Source organism: Plectropomus leopardus, chromosome 15, assembly GCF_026936395.1.
Source record: "Plectropomus leopardus strain MGB_pleo_1.0 chromosome 15, ASM2693639v1, whole genome shotgun sequence".
Lineage (NCBI taxonomy): Eukaryota > Metazoa > Chordata > Actinopteri > Perciformes > Serranidae > Plectropomus > Plectropomus leopardus.
The window spans coordinates 5,046,559-5,073,362 of NC_142190.1; the positions used below are offsets into that span (position 1 = coordinate 5,046,559).

Below are 26,804 nucleotides of genomic sequence, written 5' to 3' on the forward strand. Positions count from 1 at the left end.
AATATTTTTTAAAAAGAGGGGAGGATTATAGAAAAGTATCTAAGTACTTATTTCATCATTTATTTCTTTATTTTCATGTAGTTGTACCTTTTTTTTTTTTTTTTTACTATTTTTTGCCAATTTTTGGCCCATGTCTTGTTAAGTTGATGTTGCCATCTCCCCGTGTTTTTGAAAAAAATTTTAAAAACCTCCGGTTTCAAAGGGTTTAATACTTGTGATGAATCACAGTGAAGAATGTCAGTCATTATCACCGTAAACACACTACTGTGTATGTTTTCTTTTACATGTCAATGTATAGCTCTTTTAAGACGTAATAGGGCGATAGGCTAGATACATTTTATTTTTGATAATTACTTAATTAACCTGAGAATCTATTTGAATGGTAGAATGAGTCTATTGATGGAGTCTGGCCTCAGTGAGTTGTGGGTGTCTGACAACAAAAGGCTGCGTGTCTTCATAGGCTCCACCAGCAGCTGTCTGTGAGACGACGCAGCGGAGCTCGCAGAGGAGGGGAATGGGTCCGAGTCCGACAGCGGTGAGTTCAGCAGCTGAAACCTCCAGCCGCTGCCGCTCCTCTGCGCGGATCCACAGAAGAAGAAGAAGAAGAGTGACTCCAGGCTTGAGCGGATTTATTTAACCTCCATTTGTTGGGAAGAGGAGGTAAAAAACTGGAGGCGAGGATGTCTTTGCAAAAGCTACCGGGTTCTTTTGGAGTCATGTTCCCAGCGTTCTCCCTGCCCATGAAAGCGGAGCGCAGTCGGAATAAGGAGCGGCTGGAGGCCAGCCTGGCCGGCTTGTGTGAGCTGGAGTTGCTCAAACAGAGGCAGGAATGCCGGGTGTTGAGCGCTCTTTGCCTCGGGGACTCTCCGGCTCCGGGGCGTCCGCCTTGGGGAGCTCTGCGGTCTGCACGCTGCGCCCTGGACGCACCAAACGGCGACGCGTCGGAGGACTACAGCTTCGGGCTCCAAACTGTAAGTTCTGCTTTTCTTATGATGATTGTTTTGGTATAATCGACGATCTGCGAGGCTGTTGATGTAAATGAGAGTTTGTATAGCAGCATTTGAAATGTAACGGTAACTTAAGCGCAGTATAATGAGCGCCAAGGAGTGTGTTTAGAAAATTTTGCATATAAAGGCCCCCCCAAAGGGCACAACTTGATAAGGTCTTATCAGAAGCTTTTTTTGGTGTCTGATGGGATCTGGCCCATGAGTCTGCTGTAGCTAGAGAGGTGTGCACAGTGGGGGAAGTGTTTGGATCATATACATTTACTTTATAGGCTGATTTTTTTAGGATTAAATGTGCCTTTTTTGGAACATTTTCCTGCTCCTAGTCTCCTATTTGAACCCTGGAGGTCCCTGAACCCCTCTGTGGTAACTACTGGATTAGATTACCGAGCACTGAGTGTATGTGGAAATTAAAAGAAGCCTGTCATTGACCTCAGTGTGCAGATATGAAAACGCAATGTCAGGAGGGCCCCTTAAGTCACACGTTACCATTTAAGGGCAAATTTGGGGGGAGCTTTATTACTTTACTCATTCCATGCTGTAGACAATGGATTATCCAGACATCTCTTTCCCTTGGATAAATTATCACTCTGAATAAAAGCTGAGGTCGTTACTTTTCATGTAGACGCCCTCACTCCTCCAGATTTGGGCTAGATTGCATCGAACCATTTGGGAACTCTTTGATGCAGATTCCAAAATCAACATCAGTGTTTTCAGATGATTTGTTTTTCTGTGCTTTGGTAGGAAGGGGGGAAAAAAACAAAACTATTTCATGGCAGCTACGTTACCTGCATCTGCTTAATGTCCTCAGCAGATGATGCTTCAGAATATAAAACAGGCCTCAGGATGAAAGTTCGCAGGGAAATATGTAACATTTAGTGGTATATCGTTGCCAGAATTACAACATAATATCAGTAAAATTGTAGAAGTTTGAGACATTGAAACAGACATTCAAGTATGAAACTACAAAAATGGAAATGTAACAAATGTGTGCATGTTTTTTAAATTCTGCTGGTACAGAATATACACTATAAATGAAACTATGTTGCAGAGGAAAGACAAGTACATTAGCAGCTTGTGTCAGTGTTTCCATATATTCCACATTTTAAAGAGCCATGACACTTCCGCTCAGGATCTGTCCTTGCAATTTTTCATCCTGTGTGGACTTTCTGAAATTAACAAAGTTGTGTCAAAGGCAAGAAACTGCTATTATCTAAGAAACCTTCCTGCAGAAAATCAGCTTTGTCCAATGAAAAAAATGTGCTCCTGATAAAGGATGTAGTGGATAAATAGATGAACTGACCCCGTCAAAGTGACTGTGACAGTGAGAAATGTGAGACTGTCCACATGAGACAAGATGGATTTAGTCTGACTCTTGACAAAGTAATCATCAGTGCACCACAATGTTTTAAACTTTGATTTGGATATGACGAGGGCTGCCCCGAATACTGGTTTTTGGGTATCAAAGCTTCAGTAAGAAATATCAGCCTGTTTGCAATCAAAAGTGGTCAAACACTACAGTTTTGTCAATGATTTCGGCATCAAACACCAACGCCAAAAGCCTCCTTTAATGGCAGTACAATATGCCAGCCAGATGGAACCTGTCACACCCGTATGATACGCCACTGGACAGACCCTGGACTTTCACCTGGGAGCCAGGTGTTTGCTTCCTGTATGAATGTTGAGTCAAACCATGATTTTTCTTTTCCAAATCTAACTACATTATTATTTTGCCTAATCCGAACCATGTGCTTTTGTGGACATCCTGGCATTGGTTGCAGCATTACAGATGCACGAAAATACCTAGAGCGTAATATGTAGATGCCAAAGTCCACTGAAGAAGCAATATGTGATGACATGCAACCAGAACATGTTTAAAGTATCTGCGATTAATTGAAGCCTAAAGTTTTGGGGGTAAATGAGAGACAAAGTCACCAAAAATAACAATTAGCCACTTTTTTAGCATGCAGGTCGCACACTGGTGACTGACATCAGATGGAAGAGAGTCTGTCACAAAACTATCATTAATCTTAAATGTCCTCGTCTGAGAGTAACTGAAAATAAATAATGTTGATGCATAATGAATAATGTTGAACCACTATATCTTAATTTAAAGGCTATTTGGGAAAACAAAGCATTCAGACACTGATTTTGACGTCAATTATCATACAGTGATAGAAGCTTTGACGTATTTGGGTGAGCCCGAGACATAAGCCTGCATTCTGGTAGACACCAAGAAGTTCCAAAATATAGAAACTATAGCAGCAATACAGATGCTTGCTGTAGAGAAAAACAATGAGCCGGATCTATTTTAGGACTTTTCATTCGTCTAAAGAAGGAAAAAAAACTCCCAGTTGTAAATTTTATGCCCAGTGGAGTATAACAAAGTATAAAGTACTAAGAAAGAACTGTAAGTAAGTTGTTCAGGGAAACTGGTGCTTGTGAGTAATTCACCCACTCATCTATCTTTCTCCACCCTTTTATATAGACACAGTTTAATTCTTAAACCATGACACAGGATATCTGATTCAGTGACATTAAAAGTGTGTGCATGGCTTCAGGGTAAAATGTTAGGAATTCCCTCCGTGAGGACTCAAGGACACCACCAGTCAATTGCAGCATATTTCACATTCTGAAAAACGACACTCGAATCTTAAAGACATAAGCTTGAGAGTGACCCCTTACTGTTATCACCTGGATATTTATTGAGAGGGAATGATTTGTAACAAAAGAACATAACCCTTTGATAAGATTTGAGTACTTTTAATGTACATTTTTAGCTCCAAGCTTTTTACTTTTCCAGCCATTCATCTCATCCTGTATCATATTTTTGTGTAATCAGGCAGCGTCTCTGAGAATTAAGAAAACCTTCACAGTTAGTAGTCGTGACAGGCAGGCTGATTCTTTTCACAGCATTGGTTGCTGAAACATGTAAATGTATCAAACATTTAGAGTTTTGATACTTTTAGCAAAATATTGCCCCATGTCCATTCAAATTAGTGTGTTTTCATAGTTTTTTTAAACACAGGTAAACCTGCTAAAAATAGGCTATCAAGTTTTTTCCCATTGTCAGTAGACCAGAGCTGTATACGTGGCCTTGCAGCAGATAAGTAAAAATTTGTTTTTTGGGGGGAGGTTTCAGGTTCCAGGCTACAATTAACATTTTCAGATAGTGAACAGTTTTTGTGAAGTTTCTTTATATACAGAACTGTCAATTTTCACCTACAACATTTTTTTTAGTACATCTACTGCAAATAAATAGTATGTTTGTAAAACTATGAAAATATTGATTCAAAGGAATAGTTTAACTTGTATGGACTAGTTCCAAGAGGCATCTAGTTTAGCCGAAAGACTAGAAGCAGGGGGAAACAGCTTGGACTTTGTCTAGAGAGAAAAAATGCAGATACCATCACCTCTAAATCCCACTGATAAGCATGTTGCATCTTGTTTGTGCAGTCTGTAAGCAAACTGAAATGAAAAAATCCAGTTATGTGCAGTAATTATTTTTTGGTGACCAGCTGCTGGGCACAATGACAAGACTGTAGCCTTGTTGCAACTGTGAGGTTGCCAGGCAACCAGCAGGGAGTCACTGCAGCCTGATAAAATCATTCAGAGTTTTAAAACCTATCTACTTAGTCATAAATGTTATAAGTAGCCACAGTCACACAGTCTGGAACAGGGTCTGGTCATCAGGGTGTTATGCTCCCTCTGAGACCCTCTGTGGTTTCCAAGGCACTCCAACGCCAGCTTCAAATCCTCAGCCATGACTGTGGATCCTTTATCCTTTTATTTCTAAAGCTATTTTCTGCTTTAGATCTGTTGATGGTGATGCTTTGTATTTCACAGGTCCTGCTGTGCCTCCTCAGCGTATTCTCCCTGTGATTGTTGCAAGTCATCAGTGAATTTCATCAACTGTTGTGTTTCCATTGGTGAATTTCAAAGCCTTTTTTTCCACTGGCTGCTAACATCTGGCTTTTGTATGTAATGGAAAAGGTTACAATTGGCATTCACACGTCAGTTATCACAGGTATTTATTGGTTCTGACTCTAATTGGCAGTTATGGAATTACAACACACGGGTAAATTAAGTAATTTTATGCCCTTTACCAGATGGATGCCATCACACGCCACCACAAAATACCATCGCTCTCCAACCAACCAGCGCTCAAACATTGTTCCAAATTAGTCAACACGGAGTTTGAAAGAGAGACTAAATATGGCCTCCATGCTGCTTTTTACTGTTTACTAAACTGTTTCCGGCCTGCCTGTAATGTCAAATGTGACACCAGTAAAAAAAAAAAACAAAAAAACTGAAAGGTTTGCTTGTCTGCTGCAGAGCGATGTACACAGTGCTAATCTACTGCAATGGGAAAGAAGTCTATGGCCTACTTTTAGCCCCAGCTCCGATCAGCAGTGAAGACAACACCCGGGTGAACACACTAATTTTTAGCCCCTTTACTGGAGAGATGCAATGATGCACCACCACAAAATACGGTCCATCTCCGCCCAAGTAGTGCTCAAACATCGTTCCAAATGAGTCTTCACTAAGCTTGAAAGAAAGACCAAGAGATATTAAAAAAAAATGGAAGCCACGTAACATTTTCGCTAGCCTCCATACCGCTTTTAACTGTTTATTAAACTTTTTTTTAGTCTGTCCATAACGTCAAACATGACGCACCATTGAAAAACAGAGAAAAGCACACTCATCTGCTGCAGAGACGTGTGCACGGCGCTAGTCTACTGGCAAGGGGAAAGGACTCTAAAGCCTATTTTAAGTTCTTTTTCAATGTTTAAGAGACTAGTGTACAAGCACTAAGTTTGGTGGAAAGGGGGTATATAGATGTCCTCTTGTCCATCATTTGTTTCTGAATAAGGTAGATAAATTACAAAGAATTCTCAAGCCCTACTTGTATTTCATTCCCAAAAGCAGTGTATTGAATCATCTCTTCTGTCAGAGCTGCTTTCTCGATTCTATCTGCATACTTAATTTCAGTCTGCTCATTTTGGTCCCATCAGTATCTGCTCTGAAATATGCCAGTCAAAGATGTTTCTCTTTCCATAATTTTAATGATCGCAATCAGTATTCATCAGTGTTGTTCTGAGGGCATGTGGCTGCCATCATCATAGGATCATGCTCAAATGTAAATAATCAGATTTTTCTGGAGCACATTTTTGGCACATATGTGGCCACTTTATCTGCAGTATATGAGCTGTACTGATGCATTGCTTTTATCCCCTTGTTGGTGTGATCCAACAGCTTGTCTGAGAGTTTCAAGTGACACATAATTTGGCACCTTTCAAACCAGCTGAAACATGTCGCTTCTATCTGAAGGTTCATATATGCTAACTTTGATATTCTTTATTCACCACCAGCATAACTGGGTATTCATGTGTGTGGATGAGATGGAAAAAGAGGTCAAGGGGCAAAGAGAAAAACCTCCTGTCTGCCTGTGATGCAGGAGAAACAGAGTCATGCAGAGAAAGAATGCATGTTTGTGCGTGTGTGTATGAGAGAGAGTATGTGTATGTTTTCCTCAGCAGGAGCTGCTGACAGCCATGTGACAGCTGACAGCAGCTGGGCAGCCAGCACGACCTTCAGTGTGGACTCCAAACTGTGTGTGTGTGTGTGTGTGTGTGTGTGTGTGTGTGTGTGTGTGTGTGTGTGTGTGTGTGTGTGTGTCTGTGTGTCTGTGTGTCTGTGTGTGTCTGTGTGTGTGCTCTGCATAGTCAAATATCAACAAGGATAATCATATCAGAGCCCTGAGTTATGTTGATCCAGAAGTTTATCATGTCAGCGCAGTAATGTGATCTGAAACCAAAGTCATTAGTGTGACTGGTGACGTTTGAAAACTCAACAGCATAGTCTCTTTCCTGAAATAATGACCCGACTACTCACGATAACCCGCAGACCTCGTTGTAAGCAGTTTCATGTAGGAACTATTTTCTTTCCACCAAATTACACTCGACAACTGTATCACTGTGCAGAAGCAAGAGTGCATCAAGTCGTAGACAAGAGGCTCATACTGATGCATAAGGTAAACATTAATGGCTTTCAGTGGTGCTTTTTTAATCTTTTTTTTTTTTTGACCCACCCCAAAGCTACAAATATTTTTTCTTGATCCTCTCTGAGTGACTTTTGGAAAATGCATGAAGCTTATGTCCCACATGATGTGTACAAGCATCATCAGAAATGTGAAAATCCAACAATAATTTTAATACATGAAAAAAACCCAAAGTTTTCCAGGGTAAATAAGATGCCAGAGTGCATAAAAAAGAAACAAAATAGAGCTTGTTTATCAAAAAAGAGGATCCTCTTTGACCACCCCCTACAAAGGTCCGAGCTAAGCCCCCAATGTCCTCAAATCCTAGAAATGCCCCTGGCTTGAAGCAAGGTCTGTGGATTATCTTGAGTTATCAGGTCATGACTTCTAGCGAGTAACATTGCTGCTGGCACTTTGAACACCACAAGCTGAGTGCCATCTAGTTTAGCTGCTGTCTAATTGCCCATGAGCAAGGCATCAATCCTCCAACTCCCCCAGAGGCCAGCAGTGTAGCACTGTGGTTTTCCTGGGCTGAGTGCATTTGATACGACGGTCTATGTGTTTACAGTGTGTGTGTTTGTGCTGTCCCCCAACATACAGTAAGTCTCCAGTGGAGACCTTTGCAGCTGTGTGTGACCAACTTGTCACCGAAGCCAACACAAACATTCTCAACTGTAATGGATGTGTTTTACTTACGTTTCGCACCTCGCTGTGTTGGGCAAACACAGTAGCTTGTCTGTAGCTGTTTGGGCTCTCAGTGGGGTCGAGAGATGGGGCTGGGGGGTCTTCACTGAGCTCACTTGTGAGGTCTCCAAAACAAAAACTACCACTTGGTTACTTTAAGGCACAGCTGTGCAGCTTCAGGGGTGTCGAGGGAGGAAATGCAAGCCAGGATGCGGTAATCACAGAGCCTACCCTATATCTCATCATCACCACCAAAATGTACCTTTAAGAAAATAAAACTGTTGAAAGCTTTAATGACAAACCATTCTCAAAATGCTGTTAGAAGTTCTAAAAAAGGCTAAAGGTAAAAGATAGAAACAATGCAATCCACTGAGAAATGGCAAATTTACAAGCAAGACAGATAAAACACCCTGGGGGATAAGTTACTCTTGCTATGGTTGGTTTGCGGCGCTAAAGGAAAATAAAGAGAAGTGAGGAAACTTAGCAAAACAGATAAGCCACACTGAAACATGGAGAATAGCAGAGCCCGACTGATATATCGGTCTGCTGATTTTACAAGCTGATCTTGGCCCTCTGCAGAGGTATCAGCGGATATGTTGTCTGATATGCACGATATGAAAAGTTCATTTTTAAAAGAACATAATGCAGAAAAAAATATTCCTAGAGTAACTTCAAGTTATCAAATTCCCAATGAAGTTTACTGTGTCAGTCCACCAATGTCATTTATTTTTTAAAATACATTTTTTTATGTTAAAATGTAATAAAAATATCCTGCCTCCATTACATATCTTTGTCACAAGTATTTGATAACCATATCTAAGGGGTTACTTTTAGCCGCTATGCTCCAAAATGCTGGAAGAGCCTGCCTCTGAGAGGAGCTGGAAGTATTGATACTTCTAAACATATACAAAAAACCTTTTTAGTTTGGCTTTTATGTAGTGTGTTACTATTACAATTTTACGGTTTATACTTCTTCTATTTAATAAGATCCATTTTTTAAGATCCATCTTTGCTTATTTCAGTCAAACTGTTGAACAGTTGAATTGCATTTGATTAGTTTAGAGGTGCTATCTAAATACAATTTGACTGATTGATCTGTATTGCATAATTGCACATAGATTTAATATCGGCTAATATATCAGTTTAGGAAGTTTTTACCTCCCAGTTTCAGTATCAGTATCAGCCCCAAAAATCCAGCATCACTCGGGCTCCAGCATACAAACTGCTTGCAAATGGGTCGGCACACACCATTGCCTGGGTTAAGCAGAACTCTGTGTTATTGCTCAGACACATTCCTTATTGAGCACAGTTTACCCAGAGTGTGTTAACTATGTAAACCGACTTCTTCAAGTAAACATGTCGGGTACTAATGTAAACATCCAGTAACAAAGTAGCAAATATAATACAGAATATACAAGATTTGAAAAAGCACATAAATGTCGCAGTGAAATTAAATCCATGCATGTTCTGATGGAAAAGGTCGCAGGATCAATACATCTGACAGTAAGCCCCAGTACATGTTCGCTGTCTGGCTTTAATCAAGTGAAACCAAACGACCATTATCTCTCCAGCACACTGTAGGAGATTTCCTGTGGTAATCAATATTTTCTTCCAAGAAGGGATCAACTCATTTCAGTGGATAGAGGAAGGAACCATCTCTTAAATAGGTCCATCTGACTGTAATAAACTCACAGCAGTCACTGAATGGCTCCTGGGCAGGATCTGTCCTGAGCTTTGCAGCTGGCAGCAGATGCACGGCCTTCACAGCCAGGGGCGTGTGCAGAGTTTGGAAATACTAAGGTCTAAAAACTGAGCTTTTTTTGGGGAGACTGGGGCATGAAAATGTGAGCTGAGGATTTTGATATGTTAGTTTAGCAGCTCAGTGCCATTGAATAGTATCTTTGCCACACTTAAGTAAAATTATTTTTAAGCTTATATGACATTTTTGGACCTTAGTGGCTTCATTCACAGCTTGGTATCTGCTCACAAAGTTCTCTTTACGTGCTGCAGTAGTTCCAGTTCAGGGGCGTAAATATTGACAGTGCAGGCAACGGGGCCCATGGGATGAAAAGGGTGCCATTTATGTCACCAAAAAGGGCAAAAACCATCTGTGCCATGGTTTTCTTTTTCTTTTTAAAACAGTCTGTAGCAATCGATTACAAAATTGTATGCTAATTTCTACATAAACCATCAAAAAAATAAATAATTTCTTGTTTTTTTGGTATTCTTGTCATATATACACATGCAGTAATAATTGTTGGGTATGATAATATTGTCCAATGTCAAGTCTTTATTTTATCATATGATGATGTGGTAAAGTGTAGCTTGTTTGGGCACAAAATCTGTCAGTAGGGCCCATCATGAGATTGAACATTGGGGCCCGTCCTAACTACGTTATGCCACTGTTCCAGTTTAAATGCATGTGGCTGGTTAGGGCACAACAACAGCTGCTGTCTGTCTCCTTAACCTCGGTGTGAAACCTGAGCTGGACCCATGGATGTTTAATTTCCATGGTTGTTTGCCATCTGATGATATAATACAGGGAACAGAGAACCATATTTGGCCCAGTGTTGGGGTTCCTTCACATCTGGTTTAAACAAAGTCCAGCAGTCCACTGCAAACAATCCAGGCTGACTCTGAACATGAGCTTTCAGCCGGTCCATGTGCACTGATCTGATCAAGAACAATCTGTTAAATGAGTTTGTATGGCATTAATATTTCATTTAATGTCAACAAGTAAAAGAACATTTTGTGGACATAAATTCATATTCCTTCTTTTTGTTTAATTAACAGAAAATTGGATAGGGAGTTGCAATATGTCAGCCAAATAGAGTGCGAAAAATGAGTCCTAAAACCCAGAAATCAGTAAGCATTTCAGCACCTCCGATTCCCTTCTGTCAAAGTCAATGTTTTTTTAAATGATTTTTTTGGTTAGATGCCTGAAATAAGGTCTGTGGTTAACACTGTCTTAGGAGACTTTATTATTTTGCTCCACGACATAAAATATGTCAGTGAATACCTCACTCGCAAACTTTGAAGCTTGAATTGTCTTTAAAGTCCGTGTAAAGTGATAATTAAAATGTGTTCTGAGTTTTTCATATCACAGAAAGATGTGTTGTTAAATACCTGACCAAATTTGAATGACCAAAAGAAAAAGTATGGCCTCAAAATCACGAAAAAAAGCACAGTATTCTCTGATCTGAAACACTGGGGGCATGTCCGCTGGAGGAGCGGAGGCCACGCCCAATCGTGGGACTATGCTAATGATGCTTCTCGTTTTTATACTGCTACATCGTTGGGGGAGTGGTTATGCTTAGTATAGTGCATCAACGAGCTATGGTTTTGGGCCCACCCAAATAATCTTAAAACAGGAAAATGGTGAAAAAGGGCTTTGCAGTCTTATTGTGGTAGTGACGTTAAATAATGCGATCGTAGTGTAGTTCGATTGTAGCCTACCTTTACCTTTACCTCTGTCGATTCATTGACGTGGTCAGTGCAACAGTGCTTTGCTTGCAACATCTTTTTCTCTGCAATCTGCATCCTCCTGCAGTTGTTGTACAACACGGTTTTTACCAGGCCTGCGAACTCTCATGCACTGAGGCTCATGCAATTTCCTCTTTTCATACTGGATATGTAAATGTGCACAACAGCATATGTGGAAATGTTGACACTGAATGGCTTTAGAAAGTGTCAGCACTTTTTCTTCACAGAGTGTTTATTTCTTTACCTCTACAAGTCGATCCCAACTTGTCACATAACGTTGCTTTCAGCGAACTTTCTTGTTGACATATTACACTCTGTGTATCCTCCTGCATCTGCTGTTGACAATGAAGATGCCACAAACAACACCGGGATGTTAACAAAAGCACATGGTTAGGTTTAGAGAAAAACATCCTGGTTTGGCTCCACATTCATAAGATGTTTGTTAGACCCAACCACCAAACCTCAACCCTTTAGGCACCTTCCAGCTCTTATATAACATTAGCACTGACAGCATTTCAACTTGTCACCGTCCAGTGGCGAATCATACGGCTGCGACAGATTTCCTCCGGTTATCAGAAGATGCAGGCTGTCTGTGCATCATGCTGCTGCTCCTGGTGCTGTCCAGCCCAGCGGAGACATATCATGCGAAAGGTTCAATCTGGCCTCTTCACAAACTGACACCACCTGGTAGTGTATCAATCCGCCGGGAAAGATGGCTTTTGGTGTCTGATGCCAAAATCACTGACAAACTGGCAATATTTGATGACTTCGGAAGGAAAACGGGCTGGAGTTGCCGTACTGTGTGCACAAGAGGACACTTTATTTTCATGAGCCAGGCGGTGCAGTCAGATGCCAGCCAGGTGCGCCCTGCCCAGCGCCTCATGAGCCTGCCAAAAATGTCCCACAAGCCTGACCAACTGATTTTCGGGTGGACAAACTTTGTGGTTTAAGGTTGTCCAGCCTCCTTGTTGGCCCTGCGACACAACCTTGATTTTGTATCGCTTCTCCATCCTTGTCATCTAGCTCTTTTTTCTCTTTCCCGTTGGCTTTGGACCAGAAACAAGGCACTTCTCCTCACCCTCGTCCTGCCAGACAACCATCAAACTGTGGTTCATGTGGTCGGTTTATAAAACCAAACAGACCTAATCACCTTAATCTTGAAATGCACGGTTATTAAATTGTGTGCACACTGTGGGTGTATCTCTTGTTTATGTGCGTGATTAAAAGTCAGACAGATGACGTGAAGATCTTGTGCTTTCATAGTTAAATGGGGTCGAATAGTTTAAAAGAGAGGCAGTCTACATCTTGGGGTCTGGGAGACTGCGAGAGGACTCTTTGTTTTCAGTCAGTCTGTGTTTGTTTTTACTTATTTGAAACATTATCCCATCAATCCATGTTTCCTGTTTCTGTCCACCTCATATGTTTTCTCCTTCTCTTCCTTTCTCTCTCTAATCCCCTTACCGTAGAAGGGAGACTCTTTCTCCTTTTTCATCCCAATCTTTTGCCTCTCCATCCTTTGCCTCTTTGTTGTCATGGTGACAGCAGTTGCTTCCAAACATTTCTTAAATATTTTTAGTTTCGGAGTCTTATATTCAAGGTGCCTGCTTATCAGCACAAACACAAACGCTGCATAACTGCAAGTCCGCCACTGTGAAATGACCTTTCATTGAGACAGCCTTCTCAAAAAGCATTCCTACCCCCACACCCAGCCACCCACCAACACACACACACACACTCGCACAGTTTATCTATTCATCTGGGCTCATGTTTCAAACGAACGCATGTCTCGATTTACATTTCAAATTTAATGTCTGGGGAGAGCTCAGTAGAGCACATCTCTGTGCCACGCCCTAATCCTTGTCCATGTAAATGAAAAGTCAGGTTTCATGCAAAATATTAAAGCAACTTTTGCAAAATCATCTCACCCTTACATTCCTAATTAATAGTAGCCTGCTCCAAATCAAAATGTCATGGTTGATCTCGCTCTCAAAATGCATCTATCTTTGCCAGGCACTGTGTAATCACATTTTACTGTGCAGAGAAAATCAAATTTGTTGCCAGTATAAGCACACTGTTGACAAATGCATTCCTGTGAAAAGAGAGAGCTGCAGTTTGTGGAATGCACATTATATTCGGTCTGTGTGTAAAGCTGACGGACGTAGTTTCAGGTGTTATATGTCAGCAGTGTCAGTGTAATGAATGCATTAAGTGTTGTTCATGTCAAGCCGTGGTTGCATATTATTGCAGGAGCATCAAGCCAGAGTAAATATTAATCTTGTCAAGTTATCAGACCAACTCTGAAGAAAGTGTTTTGGGAAAAAACACACTTTTTGAAGGGATGACAGAAAAAATTGCAAACTCTGCACACAAATTTGCATCCTTGCAAAGCTTTACTTTCTTGAAGTCATGTAGCCTATTAGCTCAAGTCAACTAGACTGTAGTTTTAGTTATCTGGGACGCAATACTCTAGAGTTTGACCTCTGTGGAGCCACTTAACTGTCAACTTTACAGCCCGAGGCGTCAATAGCACTGAAGGTGTGTATGTGTGTGCGTGCATGAGTGTGTGCGTTCATGCATGACTGTGTGTCTGTCAATGCAAAGTGTGTGTAAGCGTGCACTCACATGAGGGAAACAAGCAGCCATTGAGCCAGAGTGGTCTCACATAAGTAGCTGCTTAAACCCACACACAACCCCTTTTTATAAAGTGCATGCCTGACATAAGCCCAGCTTAATTTTGCATGCACAGGCATGTACACACACACACACACGCAGAATGCTAAGAGTGCATGTGTTGAGGAGTCTTGTGACACACAGACTAAGTCAGTTAACGGTTTGAATCTTCAAGGAGAGGGCGGCATAGTGTGGAAATTCTTCTATGTGCAGTTACGATTCTTTATGTGAAATCTGAAAAAAAGACATTTATTAGATTGCTACAACTTAAAGATGCTTATGATGAGAAGCAGGCGAAATTATTCTGAGATAAGATTTTGAAGAGGAAAAACACCTGTAGAAAGGGTTGCTTTGTTTAGTTTATGCTGTAATATCTACTTGAATCACCATTTTTCTGAAGTTGATGATGTAATTGTTAGAAAAAACAAAGATGTAATCTCTCCAGTTCAATTCACTGTGTGTTCTGAATGCCTCAATTTAATTAAGCAGGTGTTTGGAGACTGGCCCATTGATGAACTCAGCCATAAAAATGACAAAACATAAACACCAAAATGTCCCATGTGTCCCTATAATAGACCACTGGCTTTATAGTAGACCATCAGCTAGCAAGGAAACATACAATAAAAACATCTTCACAAAGAAGTCGATGCTATGTATGTCTAAACAATTTAAAACAAATAAGAGACAGCGCTATTTTTTATAACTGGCGTTATATGGAGACAGTGTTATTGTTAAGACCACCAAGACTGAGACACGACCGAGACAAAGAGTGTATTGAGACAGAGACAACAAGTCTTTAAGGGTTGTGACCAAGTCAAGACCAAGACCGGATCAGTGAGTCCCACGCTACATGACACACTTCCAATAAAATGTGGAACATGCGAACCAGAGGCACTCCTTAAATTGTTCTGAAATATCCAAATTCCCCAAAACACACACAGAAAAGTGAAGAAGATTCCTCTTCATTCGCCTTTGCCATACACTGTGTACGTGTATGTGTGTGTTTGTGTTTAATTGTACCATGAATGCCATGCATGAAATCAACTTAACCTTTTATATTTAACTCTTTAGTCTTTTTTCCCACAGGGAACTTACTGACATCCCAGCTAGCAGGGAACATTCTCACAACACTGACTAACGTTACCTACGATTTGTAATAAAGTTTTAAAGAAAACATTTTAATCTAATTTTCAAAGAACATTTTAAGGATGTTTATCATTTCAAATAATGTCTCTATAAGCTTTAATGCTGACTACAGCATAAAGATATAACAGCAACATTTTGAGGATGTTTTGGTGATGTTAAGAGGTGACAGATTTTTTATAAAACGTTCCCACAATGTTACATAAGAACAGAGGAAGACCGTTTTCAAAGCAACATGTTATTTAGACCTGAGATTAGAGACCATTTTAAATAAAAATTTAATGTAAAAAATTGTTTGTAGAGAATGTTACCCTAAATTTAAGAGGAACATTCTGGAAACTAAAAGAAAACTTGCCATTAAAAACATCACTGAAACATTTCATTGGTTGCATTGTACCATTCTCAAAAACATTTTTAGAACCCAAAATCCACAGTTTTGGTCTTGAAAAACCCTGAAGTCATTGTCTGAGTCCAAAAAACGAATGAAAATGCGGCCAATTACGAGACGAGACTGACGCCTTCAAAAAGTGGTCTTAAGACTGATCTCGAGTACTACAACACTGTCTGCAGCGGGACATTAAACTTAAGGTACAGACTCAAGTCCGAATTTTTTCTTGCAGAAATCATGAACTGAGCCTTGATTTGGACTTGACTGCTGTGAGACATGACTTACTTAAGCCTTAAAATCCTAAAGACACGACGACATGGGAAGCAAATATATTCAAGGCTCAAGTTCTAACCGCGTTAAATCCTGAAAATAGCTTGTTTTTCGTAAGATGCCTTTCAATCAAACATTTTGACGCCCGTTGATAAGATTTTTTTTCTTTTTGGGAAAGTGTTTGTTTGCTGTCCGACACATGCAGAGATGTTTTAAATGTGACAAATTGAAAATAGTTTAAACAAACTGTCAGTGGACAAAATGTTACCTCAGTCCGTAACAAGAGGATTTTGTTCGTTTTTGACGCTTGAACCACTGCCTGTTCAAAATTTTAAAAAAGAAATGTATCCTTACACGTTTTTCTTTCCACTGTACCGAAGTCGCAATAAACTGAGTCCCTAACCAGGTAATGAAACGAACTGTGACTTTTCTGGACCGTTACACCCTTTACAGCCCTAGTTTTAGGAAAATTCAGAATCCCTTATCATTGCTATGCTGATGACACACAAGTCTACATCTTAAAAAAGGAAAGCTCATAATCTTTAGTTTCTTTTCAGTTGCCAAATGCTGAGTGACCCAACATTTCCTCCAGATTAATGAGAGAAAGACAGAGGTCCTCATCATTGTTCTCACAGACTCCACCAGTGTTGAGCCAGTTTTGTTGGGCCTCTGACATCTCTGTACAATAATCTGGGTGTCAGTTCTGATTCTGCATTAAATTTCCCTAAAGTCCTCTGACCAGTGAGTACAGTCAAAGTCCAGATGGTGACAGAGTGTTTTCCATTGCTGTTTCCAGGCTGGGAACAGTTTACCCTGACTGTCAGCTCTGCCCTCCTTCCCCACTTTAAATTCGGTCCTAAGACCCACTTTCTTCTAACAACATTTGAGTTCCCGTTATTAATAATATGACTTCATGATTGATTTAAGTACATCTGTTATAGTTATTTACCTATATATTATTATTAAACCCTTTGAAACCAGGAGTGACGTCACTTTCCTTTTGTTGCTTTCAGGCAACTTTAACAAGTTTTGAAACCTTTGAACTCTGAGCAAATTTGTGCAATTTCTTTCAAAAGCATGGGGAAGAAAGGCAATGAGCAATTTGGAAAGAAATGTTCCACAAAATGCAAGAAATTAGTAGAGTTAGAAAATTATTTCTAAAAAGTTAGAGGGAAATGTCAAGAGAAAAAGAAAAAAAGCTAAGGAGACAGCTATATTTATTGCTTATTGTCATAAATATACACTGGAAACGTGTTACAGAATTATTATATTTTTAAGTCCCCATTCCAGGCTATTTAGACTTGAGATTTAAGGTCTTTGAGACACCTCTGCCGTGCAGTGATTTCCTCTCATTATACACCTCCGTCATGTCCACTAAAACAGGAAAAGCTGTCCTTGCTAGCGTATGTCAAAACATTATTTCATGGACTTTTTTGAACGTCCCATCACGCCTAGTTCAGTATTAGTAAAAAGGTCTTACCACTTAGCCAGCTTTTTTTTTTCTCACTCTCAAGATAATGCTGATGGCTAATCACAAGTCAACATTGTAAGCTTATTTACAAAAGCATCAGGAAACCAAAGCAACATGAGACTGACTCTCAGTATGTACGTTCTCATTATGCAGTCTTATAATTTGCTTGTGCAAAATAATTTCTTTTCTGGTCTCAAAGGTGTTTGGAAAATTGGATTAGATCTAAAATTTGGCTTGGCGTCTTAAGCCTCCACTATTTAGTGGAACTTTCCCACAGACACAGTTATTCAGTTTTGAAGTGAACAGCCAGATGTGATTACAGAATACAGGAAAAAAAGAAGGAATGCCAAGACTTTTTAACATATTAGTAGATATGATCTATTTATTTATAACCGTGCAGGCTGTTATTTTGTGATACCTGTCTGCTCAGTTTGCTCTATGTGAAACAAAGCAGACGGTCTGTGCAGGCACAGTCTGAACTGTGTTTGTGTAAGGCTCCTAATGTGTGGCATTTGGTTCTTTTGGTTCAGCTGGTACATTTTCCTCCCAGAGGATATTATTATGTCTCACATTACATTATACCACAAAAACTAGTCTTACAAAAACAAAATTGAAGCTCCCACTTCTTGTCTCAACAGTGGTGCAAAACTTTCCAAAAACTTCACAGTGAGTAAGTGCTAGTCATCTCTCTCTCTGCCCTTTTCTCACACTCTGATGATGATGATGGGACAGGTTGGTTTAAGCAGAGCAACACAATCACCAGAATAAATGTTGGCATCGGACATTTCTGCAAACCACCTTAAATTTGTATGTTTCACATGTGGCTTTCCCTTTTTTTTTAATGTTTCAATTTAAAAATTTATGCTTTGACAACACTGTTGTAGTTAGGTTTAGACACAAAAAAAACCTAAATGGCTTAAAATACCTGGTTTGGTTGCCATAAACACAACTGAAAATGTCCCGTCTCATTAGAAATATTTTTGTTTTTTTGTTTTGTTTTTATTTATTTGTTTGTTTTCTTGCCAATAACATTTGTGGAAATGCCACAACTTCTCATTAAAAATACTTGGGAGAAAAAAAAAAACAACTGGAAATGTGGCGACATCATTTTTAAAGTAACCGTTTGAAGTTTGTTTGTATGTTTTTTGCTAAAAACAAAGCTAAAAATGTCAGAACATCCCATTAAAAATACCTGGTTTTGTTGCCCCCTCAAAATGTTGTTAATTATACCCCTATTTTTGCCAAAAAACACAGCTGGAAATGTTCCGATGTTTTGTTAAAAATACCTGGTTGTATTGGCATGTTGCAACATATTTTTGGCCAGAAGCAGGGCTAGAAATGTTCCAACATCTTGTTAAAAGTGACAGTTTTTTTTGTTTGGTTGGTCAGTTGGAATGTATTATTTCTACTAAAACCACTACTGTCAAAAATGTCAATTTTCTGTTGCAAAAAACACGACTGGATTGGTTGCAATATCTCTTTTTTCCAAAATCAAGGCGGGAAATGTCCCAACGTCTCGCTAAATCAACATTTCTTTTTGTTAGCTGTTTTGTTGGGGTTTCTTTTTTTCTGTTAGTTTGCTTTTTTTTCGCTAAAAACACAGCTGAAAATTCCCGAATATCCTGTTAAAAATACTTGCTTTTGTTGCTACAACCACGGCTGAAATAGATGCGTCATCTTGTTAAATATGCCCTTATATTTGCCAAAAAAAAGACAGCTGGAAATGTTATGACGTTTTGTTAAAAATACCTGCTTTTTTGCCAAAAAGATGAATGAAAATGATGCAGCAACTTGTTAAATATAGGAATATTTTTATGAAAGTGTAGCACCTGTCACTTGTTTTGAATAAGGTGAGTTAAACTAAACTGCACCAGCTGATATTTTGTGTTTTGACTAAAATTGTGGTGAATAGATGATGGAAAGATCCTAACTAACTGCAGCTGGCTGTCCTCTCATGTCTTGACATACAGCTGTTGCTGTCTTAGTGTGTGTCTGTGAGGGAAAACGAGAAGAGGAAAGAATACTTCTTCTCATTGTCTCTGTGTTTTGGCATCTTCGTAGCTCTGGTTTGCATGACAGAGTTTAATAGATGACCCCTCTATGGAAAACAGAAGCACAGCAGACGTTTCCCCCACTGAGTATGTAACCTTTAGTTTCGGATCTTTTTATCTCCTGCAGTAACACGACAGGGATTCCTGAGGTCTGTCATTTTTGACAAATAGTATCTGCACTATAAAACAAAGTTTTACACTTTTATTCCATTGATCATCATTGTTTTACAACAGATCTTTTGGTGCTATGGAATAGATTATATTAGTTATTCAGAGGCTTACATTTGATTGATTTTCTGCAGGTTCGTGAATTTATAGAGGCATCTCAACTGTGAAACATGTGGATTTGGTTAAACACGTGAATCAGCTGTCTCAGGAGTAATCTGATGTCTTTTTCTCCCTAACTGTTGACAAAAGTTGTTTTTATTTAATGGGTGGTAAGGATTTTTTTAGTTAAGTCACTGAAAAGTATTATTATAGTGTGTCTATTTCTCTTTAGTGATGTTAATTTCTCCTCTATGTCTTCCTGCACTGTTTAGACAGCTTCAACTCCTACGTAACAGATTTTGTTCCCATCCTTTTAGCTTATATCTGGGTGGTTTAGACTCAGTGTGTGTGCGTGTGTGTGTCTGGGGAGGGGTGGACGGCGTGTTATTGTTCCAGTGTTTTGATAATAAGTGCTTGTGGCCATAGCTGTCTGTGAATGTGAAGGCTGTTGCTCTTTGAGTCTCTAACTCATCCTGGGAGAGGAACGGGGAGTCGACGTTAACGCTGCAAACGAATGAGTGTGTTAAGTGTATTCACATATTTGTCATGTTGCAGTTATGTGTGTGGGTGTAACTTTGTCCAAATGAAGAGACTAGGACCAAAATTGAAAGAAACCCACATTACCTGCCCAGACACACCAAAAAGACATCGAAGAACCATAGGCAACGAAGGCTGACTGTTGAGTTGCCTCACGATGCCTGTGCCTGCAACACAAAAAACAATGGCCAACTCTTTTTGTATGTTTGTTTTTTGCCACAAAGATTGATGAAAATGTCTTGACATTTCATCACAAATATCTGTTTCTGTTGCCTCAAATTTGGCTGGAAATTTTGCAACATCTTTTTTTGCCAAAATCAAGGCTGAAAATGTCCAAACATGTCTAGTTTGTTTAGTTGTTTGTTTTGTGGTTAAAATCACAGCTGGAAATATCCCAATGTTCCGTTAAAAATACCTGCTTTTGTTGCCACAACTGAAAATGATGCATCATCTCGGTAAATATACCTTACGTTTTGTCAAAATCAAAGCTAGAAGTGTCCTGTTACTAGTTTTTTGATGTCTGTTTGGTGTCTGGGTAAGCAACAGCCATGAGCTGTGTCCTTAATAAAGTCTTTAATTGAACTGAAATTGAAATAGCTTATGCTCCCTTAAATGTTTAATTAAATTACCACCAAAGTGACGTTTCAAGCTTCAAATGCTTCATCAGACAAAATAAAATGCCGAGACAGACCTTCAAATATATATAAAACAACTTAACGCATTTTTTTTTTTTTTTAAGTGATAGAATTATGATAAAGTACTCGGCAATATACACACACAAAGCTCCATGGCACACTTCAAAAAGGCAGTTAGTGCACACAACATGCATAGTAACACCAAAAATATCTGTAGAGAGGACACTATTACAACACACATTATATATATATATATATATATATATATACACCTCCAAAGTGCACTTCACAAAATAATACACTCATTAGACTGCATGCCAACACATTAGTGTAATGTACTTTAAAGGCAAAGCATCCATCCCCTTATGTATAGGAAGCAACATTTGCATATAATGTTAAACAAAATTGAAATTGTGAGCAGCTTTCATGGAAGTAAAGATGGTAGATAAAAGTGGACTTTGTGCAGCCAAAACTACACAGCAGATGAGCAAATGACTATTCCCCCTGGAAGTTGAAATGTTGTTCTTCACACTTTGGAAAACAGTAATGGTGTGATACCACAGAACAGAGTGTGTGGTGAAGTGTTGAAGCACGGAGCAATGGACTGAATGCAGAAAATTAGAGGTCATGTGTTTCTCTTCGCTGTGCACACTCAGCAGGGTGCCGTGATCGTGCTTTTGAGAGTTTTTCTCATCTAAGTACAATCTCTTGACTCTGGCTCTGTCTCTCTCTCTTGCAGAGCAGTCTCCAGTGTACGCCCTGGGGTATAAAGGCGTCTTTAGAACAGCAGGTGGCAGAGCTGAAGGTGAACACTGAGGTCCAATCAGCAGATTCCCCTGCTGATCTAGAGGACAGCCACCTCACTGCAGGTAAAATAATCAACTCTGCTTCTCCCAAACACATAATCCCACTAAGCGCATCTCCTCCAGTGCCGTGGTGGATTAATCACTCATTACTTTGTTGACTTCATTTAAAAGTCTGGATGAGCTCCATACTGCATGAAGGGAGCAATCACTATTGTGCGCTCTAGTTGCACGGTGTGACTCACAGTCATTATCAAGAGCGATGACTCTTTTCTCCCCGCCGTAGACACCAAGGTCATTAAGGATGCAGTTTGGTGTCTGGCAAACAAACATCAAGCAGACGAGTCTATTACAAGTCCTCGGCCGCTTGGCATCCTCCATCACCGAAGTCTCACCACATCTAAGCCCATACTTCATGTTTATAAAGCAGCTGAGACACAAATCGGAGCACGTAGGGATTTAAAATGACAAACAGTGCTGTCTGTTGCACCACAGAGGCAGTAATCTCATGGTGCTGGTTATACATGACCATAATTAAACTACATTTGTGTCTGGTAAGCCCACAAATGGCTAGAAATGTGTGTTTGAGTTTACTGAAAGAAAATGAGTTGCTCCTGTGTAGCAAGTGACTAGTCTGGGGGAAATTTGGTTGGAAAATAACAAAAAAAATATTTATGTAGTGCAGTGTTGCATATTATCATATGTTACTGCATTTATGTCCCTTTGTGATTTTATTTTAAAATAGCAACACAGTGTTATTTAGGTCAATGCATGCAGATAAGCTCATTCTCAACGATGTGTATGATATCTTATGAATTAGGGCCTCATGAATAAGCGCCCCTACCAGTTATGTTAGGTTTATGACAACAATCTTAGTTGGGCATCGTCACATTACATACTTAATGTAAAGTTATGTACTTACAGTTAATTTATGTAGGTTAGGTTTAGGAAAGTAAAGATTTGTTAAGTTTACGAAAAGAAACATTACATACTTAATGTAAAGTTAGGTTCGTAATATAACGCCATACCTTATTACAACTCAAAGTTCACCAGTCTCCTGGGGGAAAGCCCTGGGTTTGTTTGCCCTGTCCACCACCCCAACCAATACCCAGACTTGTGCTCTTTATACTACTTCCCTCTTTACTCCATACTGGTAATTTGATCCAAGCCTGCACGATCACATGGGTTATATACAAAATCTACTTATTACTTTTCAAAGGCATGCGTTGGAACACTGCAGAACAGCCAGTGTAGGTGTGTAAATTGAGAAAACGCAATGCTGACTTTTGGTTTCACACAGGACTCAGCCCCCAGTTCCCTTATTAAAAGTATGTCTTTTGTTTGACCCCTTTTGTTTGGGTATTTAGTAGCAATGACAAAGTGTCTTTTTCAAAGATGTGGTTCTTTTAGCTGTGAAGAGCATATCCTCCTTTCCAAATGCAAATCACTATTTGTCAGCACAAACACCTTTCTCATTAAGCTAAAAACACCTGACTCTCTTGTTAATACACCCACACTGTACTGTATAATATACAAAGTAATGATAAGTGTTACATTAATGCACAGCCTTTGCCCTCAGTTTGGTATGGTGAGGGTTTGTTGGCCCAGAATGGTTTTGTATATCAAGAGTGTGAAAAATGTTGGTTATAGTAAGAATGATTCTGAACACTTTCTTTGTCTTTGCTCTGTTTGTCAGGAGAGGTTCTTGCAGCCAAGAAAAATGGATCTACTGAATCAAATTACCACCCTTTGGTCCCTCGTTCCTTCTCAGCACCTGAAGGGACAGGGGAGACAGAGACAGGAGAAACATGGCTGTCAGACCCAGCGAGATGCACCACGGCTACCGATGCTTTGGGGGAGATGAAAGATGTCGACCCCAGTCAGGAAGATCATAAACAAGCCCAAAAAGTTGAGACCTATATAGTTGGATTGATCCAACGCCGAGCTCTACCCACGCGCCCCTCAAAGCCTCGCACCAGCCTGTCACATGATGCCCGAGCTGTTAGTGTGGTGAGGCAGAGTAGTTTATGCCGCAAGGAAGAGCATCAATTACCAAAACAGGTTTCCATTCAAGAGATCTCTACTCCATCCCAATGTTCGGAGGGAACTGCTCCACAGGCTTGCCATAACCTTGATCAGGAGCCCTACCTTGGCTCAGGGTTTACTGAGGAAATTCCACCCCCATACGTCCACAATCTCCAGCAAAGTATCCAGCATCAACAAGGGCTTTATCACAGGCCCAGGCAAGCTGCCATGATTAACAACTCCCGTTCAACATTGCTGGACTATCCACCTTGCCGAGTTCTGCAAGTTCAACCAGATTCCAGCAATAGCGAGCCTGATTCACCCCAACATTTCCACAACTATCCTTCTCCTCCAGCTTCATCAAAGCCTCACCAACCATTTTCGCCTGATGAGCAGCTGGTAAATGCAGAGTATATTCCAGCTCAGCCTTGCCGAGCCTCCACTAGAGCTTATGCCCATCCGCACTCCAACCCCAACAAGGGTTCTGGAGCACCCAAACCCAACCGAAGCACATATTCTCCAGAAAGAGGCCACCATCATCATCATCATCATCATCATCAAGAGCAGCAGCCCACAGCTTCTCAGATCCAATCCTCCAAATCCAGAGGGGGTCCAAAGAAGTGTCGCTCCAGTGAAGACCGAAATGGTGCCAGCAGGAAGCCAGGGAAGAAGGCATGTAGGTCTCAGTCAGAAAACAGCCTGCAAAGGGCTCCAGAACGCAAGTACAATACAGTAGAGAGGGATGGTGGAGGAAGTGGAAGCGGTGGAAGGGGCAGTCGCAGTAGTCAATCCAAGAGCAAGAAACAGCAGCAAGGAAGTGGTAGCTGCCGGCGCTGGCAGTCTACCCAGGAGCTCAGCCAAGACGAGGCTGACCAGCCACCCATGCAGGCACCAATGCAAGGATCTTCAGCTTCAAACCAAAGGGACCACTGTTCAAGACGCACACGCAAACCTCGCCCTACGCATGTATCATATGCCTACCCACACCATCACCACTCCCACCATCACCAGCACATGGAGTACCAGTTAGAGAGGGACCAAGTGCCACTCTGTCAGCCAGGTGAGGACTACCCTCACCCACGTCAGGGTGAGTCTGAGTCAAGCATGAGTGAGGCTGACTCACCAGATTCCAGCTCTTTGTCCAGTGATTCAGATGAGAGTGGTGGTCTGGTTTGGCCCCAGCAGCTACCCCCTCAACTTGCCCTCCCGTCACCTCCTGCCCCACCTGGGGCACCTCTACAACCCAAGGCTTTTGTCAAGATTAAGGCCTCGCATGCCCTTAAGAAGAAGATCCTGCGATTCCGCACTGGTTCACTGAAAGTGATGACGACCGTATAAAGTGGAATACTGGCCCAACGAAAACAACACGAGCTGCAGAGCTTTGGACTTTGTCGAACGATGGACCACAAACAACAGTGGATTTAAAAATCCATTTGTACATAAAAGTTCTATTAATTTGGCTGACTGAATTGATCGTATTGTTTTAGGTCAGCCTTAATGAGCAATGAAGGAAATGGCCATCACCATACAAGCCTTTTTGTTTCAAAAATGAGATGTAAAACTGTACATTAAGTGTTACATTGTACTAAAAGTCCTTATATGGATGACTAATGTTTTGTCAAAGGGTACCATTTTTGGCCACATTGGCCCCTAAATATCCCCAACCGTCAACATGTCCACACCCACTGATAGAGTATATCATAGTCCCTGCTGGCATTGTCTTTTAGGTCACAGTAAACTGTATTTGGTGATTTTAAGTTCTGGCCAGGCACAGATTAATCCCTAATATATTCAATTTTAAGGGACATTGGGCCTCTTGTGAGTTTATTTTTGTATTCTCATCCTAAACTCTCCTTGCTTTTTTTGTGAGGCTTGTTGGCACGAGTGTTCCCAAGTCTTATTCACCAAACTGTCTTAACTATATACATATTTTGCTTCAAACTGAAAAATCCATGACTGGCTGAACATTTGTGAGATTTTATCAATAGTATAACCAACACTTTTCTATGTGCAGATACCTGTCCTTGAAAAAACAAGTGTCCCAAACTGGTTTCTTATGCAAATCCTTCAACAATTACACACAAGCACATTAGAAACTCATTGTTGAAAGCTTACAATGCTATGATAGGCCACAGTTTCCTCATACTGGACTGTAAAAACCTCCTTTGTTGCTGAAATGATGCATATCTTGTTATTGAATTGTTCAGTCATAATGTAATAAAATAGGAGGATAACTCAAGACAACCAAAAGTTAATGCTTCCTGCATGTTTTTCTTCACAAACACAGCTTTTAAATATTGTGGCTGGAAGTAAATTTATATGTCAGACATGGAGAAATGTGACCACAGTACATAAAAGAGTCGTTGTGAAGGAGAGGATTGTTACAGTACAAAGTGCATTTTGTCTGGTATTTGTGGTTGAGATAGTAAATCTCACTGTAGAAAGAACCAACTTTCGGCCGAAAAGAAGACTGTGAATCTTTCACTGTAGCAGCAGTCATAAACCAGCTAGATACCGCAGTAGCAAGATTTAAATTGTCTTTTAAAAGTTTTGAAGAGATCAAATGTCTCACAGAGTCGAGTATTCTCAAAAGACATGATTTAAAATGTTGAGTAGCAAATTACAGTTTCTACTGTTTTAATGGTAATAGTAGGCTACTTGCAAACTAATAAAATAGTGCCTGCCCAAAGAATGTAATGTTACAATGTCACTTTGAGCATTTGACAGTATTATCATGTAAAGTGCACTAGCCAACTATTAGCTTCTTTTTGTATGAAATGTGTTTGACAAAATGTATAATATGAAATTAAAGTGTTTGTTTTAAAAATACCAAAATAATATGTGTATTATTATTATTATTATTATTATTATTATTATAATTATTATTGTAATTATTATTATTATTATTGGTAATAGAGGTTTCTGCTCAGTGCATCTTTGTGTTACCAAATGGCCAGCCCATGTTAATGTTGCTCGGCAGACCAAACAAAAAAAACCCAAAAAACTCAAATACCCACACTCACATACCAGTCAGCAGCCCTGGTGTTAGTGATGCTGTTTAGTGATGTGTTGACTGATTGAAAAGTATGGCAGACGGGGAGTGGGGGAGGTGACAGAGAGAGGAGGGATTAAAGTGGAAAGTTAAGAGCTCTCAATGGGAACGTTGGCTTGTTTAAGAGTAATGCTGCCAGTATTCCTCTCTTAACTGACACCAGCAGCACAGAAGAAGAAGAAGAGTGGATGGAGCTGTAGTGAAATACTTTATTGTGATTTACTGACTTTGCATAGTTAAGGCTGTTTTTACTAAAACAATAAATGCTACAACTACTGCCA

At 40.1% G+C, this 26,804-nt stretch overlaps 1 protein-coding gene across 1 annotated transcript; it reads left to right on the forward strand.

Moving 5' to 3' along the window:
* dact3a (dishevelled-binding antagonist of beta-catenin 3a) lies at nucleotides 1–26,804 on the forward strand. Its single transcript, XM_042499115.2, has 3 exons — nucleotides 1–971; nucleotides 21,383–21,512; nucleotides 23,143–26,804. The coding sequence occupies exons 1-3, from the start codon at nucleotides 681–683 to the stop codon at nucleotides 24,807–24,809; spliced, it is 2,088 nt and encodes a 695-aa protein (XP_042355049.1). The 5' UTR covers nucleotides 1–680; the 3' UTR covers nucleotides 24,810–26,804.